Here is a 12933-nt window from a genome sequence, read left to right on the forward strand (position 1 = left end):
GATCTTTTTGTGCAGTGGAATGGTACAAGAAATGGCCATAAGGCATCAAAAGCCACGGTTGCTCAGTGGTTGAAAGAGGCTATTAGGTCTGCATACATTGGTCTCTGTCGCCCTGTCCCAGGGGGGTTAAAGGCTCATGCTACCCATTTTCATGGGGCCTCCTGGACTGAGTGTCAGCAAGTTTTGCCACAAGAAATCCGTAGGGCAGCTTCTTGGAAATCTCTGCACACTTTTGCCAGACATTATTGTTTGGCATCTGAGAGTGCTTCGAGCAGGACTCTGGAGGTCCCACCATTTAAGGAAGCTTTGGAACACCCCAGGAGTCTGGACTGATCTGGGCATGTACAGGGAAAGGAAAATTGGTTTGTACCTGCTAATGTTCATTCCTGTAGTGCTACAGATCAGTCCAGAGTCCTATTCACTGGATGAAAGGGGAAGCTTGGAGAATCCTCTTGACCTTTTATGTTTATGTAGAAGAATGGCAGTTTTTTTTTTCTTAATCCTTCTTGGGTTTCGGTGTGGGCAGTTATTTTTCCACTGCTCGTTCGGGGGGGGGGGGTGGTGTTTGTGTTTGGCTTGGGTATAGATCACTGTGGCAGTGTCTGTAAAACTCTCTCCATCTGCTGGAGGGGAGGCAAAACCCAGGAGTCTGGATGGATCTGTGGCACTGCAGTATCAAAAACGAGTAGGTAAGAACCAATTTTCCTTTATTGAATGTTTTGAGTTGCTGTATTGAACTCCTTTTTTTAAAATTTGTTTTGGAGTAATCCTTTGGGGTTGGAAATGCGAATAAGCATAAAGAGGTTTATGGGGTTTGGAATGTTTCCGGAGTAACGCTTCCCCATTGTGCTTCCCTCCCCCCTACTAGGAAGAGGAGGAGCCGCAGCAAGGACCGCCGGCACAGGTAAATGAAGTCGGACATTGCACACTCTTCAGTCTATCGTTCCCTTGTAAATTGTAGCACAGCTTTCATTATTGCCTGTGCCGCTTAGTGACTACACTTTCAGTATTTCTTCTTTGCTGCTCCTAGTATGCTCCTGTGATCTGAAATCCCACACAAAACACGCCTTTGAGCCAAGAAGTTACACTTGATATAAATCAGTTCTATGGTTTGGGGTTTATTTTTTTTCTTTTGTTTATGCATCTATATGTTTGTGGGGGTTTTTTTTTTGCAATTTTTTTTACAGCCGGGATAAACACCGATACAGAAGCAGCCACAGCAGAGACCGGCACCGCAGCCATGACCGGCGCCATCGCAGTAGGAGTCGGGATCGGAGGCACAGCCCAAGGGACCGGAGGCGAGATGATCGTGCCCGTTATCGGAGCCCCGGGTAAGCATTGGGAGCAGGAGGTTTTGGCAGTTATGGTTTCCTGATCAGTATTTCCCTAGGATGCATTAGTTTCTATGTTTTAATTGGAAAGAAGTTAATGAGGGAAAGTGTTCATCTGTCTCCGTGTGACTGAACAGTGCTGTATTTAGTACCTTCAGGAAAAATGGTGCATTTCCTAGCGTGTAGCAGATGAACTCAGGACCAGTGGGTATAGTATACTCCTTACAGCAGTTGGAGATGGATCAGATTTCAATCTGATGTCAGCCCTAATACATATACCCCTGCAGGAAGTGCACCTCTTCAGTATTTTCAGTCTCCATAGCAGTTAGGGACTCTATGCACGCTCGCACAGCGTTAAGAGTAATTTTACCAAAGATAGACCCCCCCCCCCCCCCCCCCCCCAATAAAGTGGGCGGAAGCAAACCTGCAAGGGATCTTGGCCGCCCGCATCGCGGGAAAAGACAACATCACTGAGGATTACCTCAGCAGAGAGTCTAGACCCAGGGGAATGGAGGCTGTCAACCACAGCCTTCCAGTTGATGATAGACCGCTGGGGAACCCTAGCCATGGATCTTCTGGCAACCCGGTCCAACACCCAAGTTCTCCAGTCGCAGACGAGACCCTCAATCCCAGGGGATCGACTCCCTCATCCAAACCTGTCCACAGGAAGACCTGCTGTATGCCTTTCCTCCATGACCACTACTGGGTGGGATCATCTGCGAGAGAGAACACCATAGGGGGCTAGTACTTCTAGCGGCCCCGGACTGACCAAGAAGGCCGTGGTACACAGACATGCAAAGACTTCTGGCAGGGAACCCCCTGTGACTACCTCCACACAGGGACCTACTCCAGCAAGGACCAATCTTCAACGAAGACCCAACTCTATTCTCTCTTACGGTCTGGCCTCAGAATACGGAAACCTCGGGTGACAATCGCAGAGAGCAAGACAAGCATGGGTAAGCCATGCTTTACCTCTAGTTAGGACACCCATAGTTACCGGGTGTCGGCGTTTCTTGGTTGAGTGCACTGGCGGTCTCCGGCTAAAATTGACGTCAACCAGTTCGAGTTAACAGAGTTAATAAAGTTATTCAAACATACAATTACTTTTCGAAGAAAATACTGAAGAGCAGAGCTTCCTGCAGGGAAGTGCTAACATCGGACTCCCACTTCAAACTGCTATCAGGAGCACACTATACCCATTGGTCCTGAGTCCATCTGTCTACATGAGGAAAACAAAATTATCAGGTAAGTAATTTCTCCATTGCTTTGGGAAGAATATCTGCTGTGCCTTCTGTTCTCCTTCTGGTGTTGATCTACATTCCTTGTTTCGCTTCTTGTTTCAGGCACCGCTATGGTCACAGCAAGAGTCGAAGTCCTCGCCGACGAGAGAAGAGCCCTGTCAGGTACAGTATAGCATCTCACAGCCTTGCTCTGTTGCGAGGAGGAATGATGGGACAATACTTTTTTTTTTTTCCTTAACTGTAATACTCAAACTTGCAGAAATTAGGCTAATCAGTTTGGCGACAAGATTTCATTTACCCCAGTATTAGGTCAATGCTTCATTGGGACATGCTAGTTAATTTTTTTTGCAGGTGGATTGCAAACTGGCTAAAAGACAGGAAACAGAGAGTAGGATTAAATGGGCAATTTTCTCAGTGGAAGGGAGTGGACAGTGGAGTGCCTCAGGGATCTGTATTGGGACCCTTACTTTTCAATATATTTATAAATGATCTGGAAAGAAATACGACGAGTGAGATAATCAAATTTGCAGATGACACAAAATTGTTCAGAGTAGTTAAATCACAAGCAGATTGTGATAAATTGCAGGAAGACCTTGTGAGACTGGAAAATTGGGCATCCAAATGGCAGATGAAATTTAATGTGGATAAGTGTAAGGTGATGCATATAAGGAAAAATAACCCATGCTATAATTACACAATGTTAGGTTCCATATTAGGTGCTACAACCCAAAAAGAGATCCAAGCGTCATAGTGGATAATACATTGAAATAGTTCAGTGTGCTGTGGCAGTCAAAAAAAGCAACCAATGTTGGGGAATTATTAGAAAGGGAATGGAGAATAAAACAGAAAATGTCATAATTCCTCTATCGCTCCATGTTGAGACCGCACCTTGAATACTGTGTACAAATTCTGGTCACCACATCTCAAAAAAGATATAATTGTGATGGAGAAGGTACAGAGAAGGGCAACCAAAATGATAAAGGGGATGGAACAGCTCCCCTATGAGGAAAGGCTGAAGAGGTTAGGGCTGTTCAGCTTGGAGAAGAGACGACTGAGGGGGGATATGATAGATGTCTTTAAAATCATGAGAGGTCCTGATTCGTGGGCACTATATGATGTGCTGGTACATTGGTGTCTGGAGTTAGGCCCTCAGTCTCATAATGTACATGATTGGTCTGGTCCTGGGGGGGAGGGTGGGGGGAGGAGTGGGAGGAGGTGGGGTGTGGAGGGGGGATTTTCTACTCAGTTATTAAAATGGTATCAGTGGCAGGTTGTACTGCTCATATGTTATTTCTGTTCTGTTCACATTGTATTGGGTAAGTTGTGTTGAACTCATTTATTACCCATAGCTGTACATGTTGAGGTTATGATTACCAATAAAAACTGTTTACAACAAAAAAAATCATGAGAGGTCTAGAACGGGTAGATGTGAATCGGTTATTTACTCTTTCAGATAATAGAATTAGGGGGCATTCCATGAAGTTAGCATGGGGCACATTTAAAACTAATCTGAGAAAGTTCTTTTTCACTCAACTCACAAACTCTAGAATTTGTTGCCAGGGGATGTGGTTAGTGCAGTTAGTGTAGCTTGGTTTAAAAAAGGATTCGATAAGTTCTTGGAGGAGAAGTCCATTAACTTCCATTAATCAAGTTGACTTAGAAAATAGCCACTGCTATTACTAGCAATAGTAGCACGGGGATAGACTTGGTTTTTGGGTACTTGCCAGGTTCTTATGGCCACTGTTGGAAACTGGATGGTGGGCTTGATGGACCCTTGATCTGACCCAGTATCGCCTGTTCTTATGTTGTCACAACCTGAAGAAAGTGGTGGAGTTGGACCCCAGGGCTTGGGTGGTTGTCTCTATGGATGCCAGCCTCTCTGGATGTGGGAGCGGTTTGTCAAGACAAGACCACTCAAGGCCTGTGGCAAATGTCTAAGAAACTTAGTCCATCAACAGACTCGAAACCCAGGCGGTTCACCGGACCCGTCAGGGGTCGCATGGTGTGCGTCTTGTCAGACAGCGTGACCACAGTGGAGTATATCAACAGGCAGGGGGGAACCAGCAGCCCTGCTGTGGTGCTGGAAGTGAGACGTTTATTCGCCTGGGCCGAGATTCATCTCGGTGGCATCATCGTGGGAGTAGAAAACATGCAAGCAGACTTCCTCAGCTGACAGTGCTTGGACCCCAGAGAGTGGGAGTTGCCCTCTGAGGCATGGAATCACATTTGCGCCAGATAGGGCGCTCCGCAGTTGGACCTGATGTTGACTCGAGCCAACTCGAAAACTGTTCGGTTTTTCAGTTGGAGGGAACATGGATCAGAGGGGCTCGATGCTCTGGTGTGTATATGGCCCACTGGATTCCGGAAAGCCTTGATCCGGCTCGCCACGGGCCGAGTAGGGGGACAGCCGTGGCATGCTCGCAGGCGGCCGGGGGAGGGCCAATCGATGGGAGAATTGCCGCGGGGAGTGGGAAAGCACACCTCCGCTTCCCCCTTGTGCCCCGGATAGGCAGCAGAGGAATCTCACCTCCCTGCTGCAGCGGCCCTGGGGAATGGAGCGTCTCGGGGCCGCAGGGCAGTGCGCGGCAAAGTGGGGAGAGGCTGGCACCACCAGCTTCCACCACCCCCAACACAGCTTCTAAGCTGAAATGGGAAAAATTTCAGAAACAAAGTTAAGAGGTCCACTTACCCCAAAGAAGAAGAAGGAGGGGGGGACTAGGAGGGGAGAAGTGACTGGAGGAGCCCTGCCTGCAAGCCACACAAACTTTCCAATCTCCCTTTACTTTTTTTTTTAATAAACTAACTTGATCCAACCTCAACAGAAAACGCTTAGAGAGGGAAACAATTGAAGGAACTAGTCTTCATGCAGGGGAAGCTTCAGGTTCCCCTACTCCTATCTACTGGAGTCAGAGATACTGAGCTCTTACAGAGGGTACTTGCCAGGTTCTTGCGGCCTGGATCGGCCACTGTTGGAAACGGGATGCCGGGCTTGATGGACCCTTGGACTGACCCAGTATGGCACGTTCTTATAATGTGTCAGCACCCTCCGAAGCCTTGTCTGACTCCATCTGCTGGACGGGGGACATAACCCACTGTCTGGACTGATACTTGCTAATTTTCGTTCCTATAGTACCAAGGAAGGAATAATTTTCTTATTGCTACCCTTCTTCAGGCTAGGCGTCCAGCTACCTCCCTGGCCTATTCCAGAGTATGGGAAGTGTTTGAGACCTGGTGTGGGCAACAGGAGTTGGATCCTCTGGTTTCCGTGCTGCACATTTTGTCCTTTTTGCAGCAGGGCTTGTCCAAAGGATTGGCTCATAGTATGCTTGGGGTCCAGGTTTCAGCCTTAGGTTGTCTTAGGGGGAAGGTACAGGGCAAGGCTTTGGCTTTCCATCCGGATGTGGTGCATTTTCTGAGGGGAATTAAACATCTCCATCCACCTCTTCGCAATGTGTGTCCAGAATGGAGTCTCAAGTTTGGTGTTGCGGGCCTTCTGAGAGGATCCTTTTGAACCGCTGGGTTGAGCATCTTTTTGGTAGCCATTTGTTTAGGAGGATTTCGGAGTTGCAGGCTTTCTTGCCACGATCCGTTTCTCCAGATCTTGTCAGACAAGGTTTTCTTTACAGACTGTGCCTTTGTTCCTGCCTAATGTGGTTTCTGCCTTTCATGTGAACCAGACTGGGCTTGGGATCCTTCTCTGGGCAGGGATCTCCATCTTTTAGGATGTGCGCTGCGCCTTATTGCATTACTTGATGGTCACCAACTCCTTCCGTCGCTCTGATCATTTATTTGTGCTCTTCGGGGGGACAAAAAGGGAGAGAGAGGCGTCTAAGCCCTCCTTAGCTCGCTGGTTGAAAGAGACTATTTCCGCTGCCTATGTTTCCAAGGGCCATGTTGTGCCAGTGTGGCTTATGGCCCATTCTACTCTTGCTCAGGCTGCATCATTGGCAATGTCTCCTCAGGAGATATGTAGGGCCGTGGTTTGGTCATCGTTTCACACTTTCACTTAAGCATTACTGTTTGGATGTGCGCGCCCCAGAGGCCACTCCTTTTGGTGAGTGTTCTGAGAGCGGGTCTTAGGGATGTGATCCGGGTACCTCCAGGGAAAGGAACATTGGTTCTTACCTGTTAATTTTTGTTCCTGTAATACCACAGATCAGTCCAGAGGCCCACCCTTGGGATCTGTGCCTAAAGATTGCTTGTTCTGCTGTTGGGCCTTCGGGCTCAAAGAGGTTTTCAGAGATCTATTGGGATTGACATGTTTTAGAGTTTCAATCAGGCCGATACAGTACAGTGCGCTCCCTTATTCAATAAGGGGTAAAGCTCATTTTACTTTAAGAAATTAGCACCTACCCAAAGGTTGGCGTTAATTTCTGCCGGCGCCAGGGAAGTGCACAGAAAAGCAGTAAAAACTACTCTTCTGTGTACCCTCTGACTTAATATCATGGTGATATTAAGTCGGAGGTCCCAAAAGTTTAAAAAAAAAAAAAAAATGTAAAAGCAGCCCGCAGGTTGAAAACGGACGCTCAATTTTGCCGACTTCCGGTTTCCGAACCCATGGCTGTTGGGCTCGAGAACCAACGCCAGCAAAAGTGAGCATCTGCTGTCAAACCCCACTGACAGCCGCCTCTTTTTGCCGCGGGCCCTAATTTAAATATTTTAGTTTACTGAATCGCGCGCACAGGGAGAGCGGGCGCTCGCCCGCTGTCCCACGAACTTTACTGTATCAGCCCGACAGTTTGGCTATCCAGTTCAGGGTTATCCATCCCAGGGGCTTAGTTCGCCCGGTTGCCTGGTTGTTATCTTGACTTGGGTACAGGTCAATATTGAGGGACTGCAGGTGGCGCTCTCGGTTATGTAGCAGTGTCCCAAAGTTTTGTTCTCTACCTCCATCTGCTGATAGGGACTGGACTGATCTGTAGTATTACAGGAACGAAAATCAGCAGGTAAGAACCAATTTTCCTTTAATAGTGTTTTTCTGATCTCTGCAGTGTTCTGCATGTCTGGTAGCTGGGTAGCTCTTGTCAGGACCCAACGGGTGAAACTTACGCTATCAATTGAAAATGAAAGAATGTTTCTAGGAGATTATATTACATTGTTTTGCAAGTTTTAAGGTTAAGGAATAAGTAATTCTTACTCTTAAGAGTTTACAAGGGGAAAACATGGGATTGCAACAAGCATAAAGCTCCCCGTTTCACTACAGAGAATTTGGGGTCTAACTCCTGTTTCTCCTCCCTTGTAGGGAGCCGATTGATAATCTGTCTCCAGAGGAACGGGATGCCCGCACTGTCTTTTGCATGCAGTTGGCTGCTCGTATTCGCCCTCGAGATCTGGAAGACTTCTTCTCTTCTGTTGGGAAGGTATGTTCCTGGCTGGTGTGGGGGAGGCACTTGGTGATGGTTCTGTTATCTTAGCCACTAATCTTTTATCTTTTGCTTTATCAGGTACGTGATGTGAGGATCATATCTGACAGAAACTCGCGCCGCTCTAAGGGCATCGCCTATGTGGAGTTTTGTGACATCCAGTCTGTGCCGCTGGCCATTGGGCTAACTGGACAGAGGCTGCTGGGTGTCCCCATCATTGTCCAGGTTTCTCAGGTGAGTGAGAGGTGTGACATTTCAGACCATCTTTTTCTCCTGTTTCTTTATGGTAATTAGGTGTTTGGGGGGAGGAACCCCTCTACTAGATTACTACTTTCATAGGAGCCTGAATTGTGATTTAATTTTTCCTGTTCCCCTGTACATACCCAGGTCAGTCCAGACGCCTGGGTTTTGCATCCCTGCCAGCAGGTGGTGACAGTTTTACAGACCCTGCTACATAGTCACATGTGCCACCTGCAGTTCCTCAGTATTTCTCTCTCCAGCAAATGGTAGTGCAAAATCTGCAGTTTTGCACTCAGGAAATGATTTTGGATTTGTGAACCTTCCTCCCAGAAGGCTTTGGATCCTAGTAGTTCCTTCCCTGTCTGGTTTAGGTGGAGGAGCTGGGGGTTGCTGACCCTTTTGTATGCTCACTCCTTTATTCCATGGGGTGTAAATCTGGTGTTCCCTGTACGTACCCGGATCAGTGCAGACAGTGGGTTATCTCCCCCTTCCAGCAGATGGAGTCAGAGAAAACTTTGAAGGATGCTTCCTTATAAGGCAGTGCACCCTCTACTAATCCTCAGTATTCCCTGTACGTACCCGGATCAGTCCAGACAGTGGGTTATCTCCCCCTTCCAGCAGGTGGAGTCAGAGAAAACTTTGAAGGATGCTTCCTTAAAAGGCAGTGCACCCTCTACTAATCCTCAGAATTCTCTTGACTCCAGCAGATGACAGTGGTGGCTTTCCTTCCCCACTGAGATGACTAGAAAGCTATTTTAGGAATTTTCTCTATTTTCCTCAGCTTTCCTTTCTTTTGGAAGGATCAAGTCTAATTAAAAAAAAAAAAAAATCTTTGATTTTTGAATTTTCTGAGGGAATTATTTGGAGAGCTTTCCTGTAGCCTCCGCTCCTGTTTTAGTGGGAGCATTCTATTGCTTGCAGGCAGTACTATTTACAGCTCTCCCCACCCCTCCCATCTCTGTTGTCGGGGTAAGTTTATTGTTGTTTCCTCTCTCCAGGGTGCAAGGCAGTGGTGCTGACCTCTCCCCCTGTGGCTGCTATCCGACCCACTGCCCCTGAGACGCAGTTTTCTTTGGGGCAGCCGACACAGTGAGGTGGTGTTCCTCTGTGCCTCTATCTGTGGGTCACTGAGGGATAGAGAGAGAGCAGGACTGAAGCGGAGGCTATTACCCAGTGCCACCGGGCGGTTGACAAGGTGTGTTGATGCTTCTTCACTCCCTTGGTTGGGTGATCAACTTCACCAAGAGCAGCCTTTCTCCATCTCAGTCTCTGGACTTCCTGGGGACACATTTCGACACTGCACTAGGCAAGGTGGTCTCTGCCCCCGGACAGGGCTCATACACTCATAGGTCAGATACAGCGATTCATCGGTCTCTCGCTTCCAACGGCATGGGATTACCTCCAGGTCCTGGGATCCATGGCTTCCACCATTGATCTGGTCCCCTGGGCGTTTGCACATATGCGTCCCTTACAGCGTGCCTTGCTCTCCTGCTGAAAGCCAGTGTCTCGGGACTTCCAAGCCATCCTTCCTCTCCCACAGGGACCAAGGGCTGTCTCCCGTGGTGGTTCAGCCTGTCTTATTTTCTCCAGGGTGTGCCTTTGGACATCCCGAAATGGGTAATCGTCACGTCGGACGCCAGTCTCTCTGGCTGGGGAGTGGTGTCTGAGTTTTGCGCAAGGGAAGTGGATGCCGTCCCAAGCAACTTGGCCGATCAATCACTTGGAGACCAGAGCAGTGTGTCTGGCAATGAAACACTTCCTACCTCTCATCCATCGTTGCGCAGTCCGAATACTCTGACAATGCGACCACTGTAGCGTACATCAATCGCCAAAGGGGCACAAGGAGCCAGCATGTCTCTCAGGAGACAGACAGGTTGGCGTGGGCGGAGACTCATCTCTCCCGCCTAGCGGCTTCCCACATCGCAGGCGTAGACAACGTTCAAGCCGACTTTCTCAGTCAACATCTAGATCCCGGAGAGTGGGAACTCAGAGGAGGTGGTGAATCTCCTGTTCCACAGATGGGGGATCCCCTATCTGGATCTAATGGCAACCTCCCGGAATGCCAAGGCAGCTCGGTTCTTCAGTCGCAGAAGAGAGTACGGGGCAGAGGGAGTGGATGCCTTAGTCCTCCCTTGGCCCCGTCACGTTCTCTACGTGTTCCCCCTTGGCCTCTGGTGGGCAAGGTGCTCCGGAGAATAGAGTCCCACCAGGGTCCGGTAATGCTGGTGGGACCGGAATGGCCCCGTCGTCCGTGGTTTGCAGACTAGATCAACCTCTCAGTGGACGGACCTCTTTGTCTGGGTCACCTTCCACGCTTGCTGCATCAGGGTCTGGTATCTTTCGCCCAGGCCGATCACTTCTGTCTTGCGGCCTGGCTTTTGAGAGGTGCCTGCTGAGATGGCGTGGATACCCAGAGGCTGTTATCTCGCGCCCCCCCCAAGGCTAGAAAGACATCTACCTCATCTCCTATATCAGGGTATGGAAAGTTTTTGAGAACTGGTGTGCCCTCCATACCTGTGTCGCCAAGGACCCGCCTCGGTGGCTCAGATCTATCTTTTTTTCAACAGGGACTGGACAAGGGTCTGGTCTACAACTCGCTGAGAGTGCAAGTCTTTGCCCTAGGCTCGCTACTTCATCAACGAGAGGGAACTTCTTTCTCCTCTCACCCGGATATCATCCGATTCCTGGTAGCTATCTGTTCTGCTCGCAGAATCTCTGAGCTTCAAGCACTCTCGTACAGAGTCCTACCTTCATTTTACGGATTCGGGAGTTTCCTTGCGCACTGTGCCTGCTTTTCTGCCCAAGATAGTTTCAGAGTTCCACTTGAATCAGACGGTAGAGCTTCCGTCATTCTCAGCGGACACATCTGCGGATCTAGGCAAGCTAGATGTCAAGTGTATCCTCATTCGCTATCTGGAAGCCACTAATGATTTTTGCTTGTCGGACCACCTTTTTGTTCTGACATGGTCCGAGGAAGGGGGGCCAAGGCGTCAAACTACCATTACTCGCTGGCTGAAGGAGGCGATCTAGGTGGCCTACATTGAAGCGGGTTGACAGCCTCCGGCGGGTGTCAAGGCCCATTCTCTTCGAGCTCAGGCTGCTTCCTGGGCGGAGATGCAATCTGTCTCGTTCCAGGAGATTTGTTGAGCGGCAACTTGGAAATCGGTACATACCTTTGCTAGTCATTATAGTCTATACATAGTCGCCTACTTTTGGCTCTAGGGTCATTCCAGCAGGGCTTTCCAGGGCCCACCCTACGTAGGGAAGTTTTGGTACATCCCACTGTCTGGACTGATCCTGGGATCTACAGGAAAAAGAAAATTATTCCTTGCCTGCTAATTTTCGTTCCTGTAGTACCAAGGATCAGTCCAGACGCCCTCCCTGACTGTTTTATTGGGTTTGGGATTGCCTCTCTGCTCAAATTGTTCTTCAGTGCCTTTTTTCCCTTGGCTGGTTAATGGTTCATTCTGCAAGTTTATTTGACACTGGTTTGTGCCTTTTGCACACTGTTATTCGTTACTCAATTCTATTGTTCTTGATCCATCCTGATTTTCCTCTTTGCTTTGATATACTCCATACTGAGGATTAGTAGAGGGTGCACTACCTTATAAGGAGGCATTCTTCAAAGTTCTCTCTGACTCCATCTGCTGGAAGGGGGAGATAACCCACTGTCTGGACTGATCCTTGGTCTACAGGAGCGAAAATTAGCAGGTAAGGAATAATTTTCTTTTTGTTGCCAGAGGATATGGTTAGTGCAGTTAGTATAACTGTTTAAAAAGGGATTGGAGAAGTCCATTACCTGCTATTAAGTTGGCTTAGAAAAAAGCCACTGCTATTACTAGCAACAGAAACATGGACTAGACTTAGTTTTTGGGTACTTGCCAGGCTCTTATGGCCTGGATTGGCCACTGTTGGAGACAGGGTGCTGGGTTTGATGGACCCTTGGTCTGACCCAGTATGGCATGTTCTTAGGATTGAAAATTAGCAGGTAAGAACCAATTTTCCTTTGTTGCTCTCCACACAGGCAGAGAAGAACCGGCTGGCTGCTATGGCAAACAACCTGCAGCGGGGCAGCTCTGGCCCTATGAGGCTCTATGTAGGCTCATTGCACTACAACATCACTGAGGACATGCTGCGGGGTATCTTTGAGCCGTTTGGCAAGGTCAGTGTCTTGAAGCTGTTGCTGCCCTCCATGTCTGTTTTGTTTGGTTTTCTATTCTAAATACAAAAACTTTTTTTTCCTTGTCAGATTGAGAACATCCAGCTGATGAAGGAGCCAGACTCTGGCCGCTCTAAGGGCTTTGGCTTCATCACGGTGAGTAGCAATCTTTCAGTGTCAATGATGCTGACCGATGTGTTTATCCTGCACAGGAAGCAGTTCAGCTCATTGCCCTCATGCTTGGCTGAGAAATGGTTCACCAATGTGCCCCCTTACATTTGGCTCAGGCCCCCTCCCCTAGCAACATGACCATGACACATCTGAATCAACCCTTAAAGGTGCAGCAGTTAGAGAGCTTGGAAGCACTGGAATTGATGTGCATGATCCCCCATGCACCTTAAGTTAATGCCTAGCTGGTTGGCAGCCTGTTTACCTAATTGCTTAGCTTGAGAGAGTAAAACTTACATAAAATTACTGCCATGACTGGGGAGACAGCTAGGGCAAGAAGAGTGAAAAGATAGATGCTACATAGTATTGGCAGAAATTAAGGGTTGTGTATCCCCCCCCCCCCCCCCCCCCCCCCCCCCGATTTAGTTCTG

General features: G+C 48.5%; 1 protein-coding gene across 1 annotated transcript in view; it reads left to right on the plus strand.

Moving 5' to 3' along the window:
- RBM23 (RNA binding motif protein 23) overlaps positions 1–12933 on the plus strand; it is a 42497-nt gene that overhangs the window by 9549 nt on the left and 20015 nt on the right. The window contains exons 4-10 of the mRNA XM_029580971.1: positions 869–904; positions 1188–1331; positions 2675–2734; positions 7815–7932; positions 8017–8169; positions 12200–12337; positions 12425–12490. Coding sequence (XP_029436831.1) covers positions 869–904; positions 1188–1331; positions 2675–2734; positions 7815–7932; positions 8017–8169; positions 12200–12337; positions 12425–12490 — 715 coding nt within the window. The remainder of the gene's footprint in view (positions 1–868; positions 905–1187; positions 1332–2674; positions 2735–7814; positions 7933–8016; positions 8170–12199; positions 12338–12424; positions 12491–12933) is intronic.

The sequence above is a fragment of the Rhinatrema bivittatum genome, chromosome 16 (genome assembly GCF_901001135.1).
Source record: "Rhinatrema bivittatum chromosome 16, aRhiBiv1.1, whole genome shotgun sequence".
NCBI lineage: Eukaryota > Metazoa > Chordata > Amphibia > Gymnophiona > Rhinatrematidae > Rhinatrema > Rhinatrema bivittatum.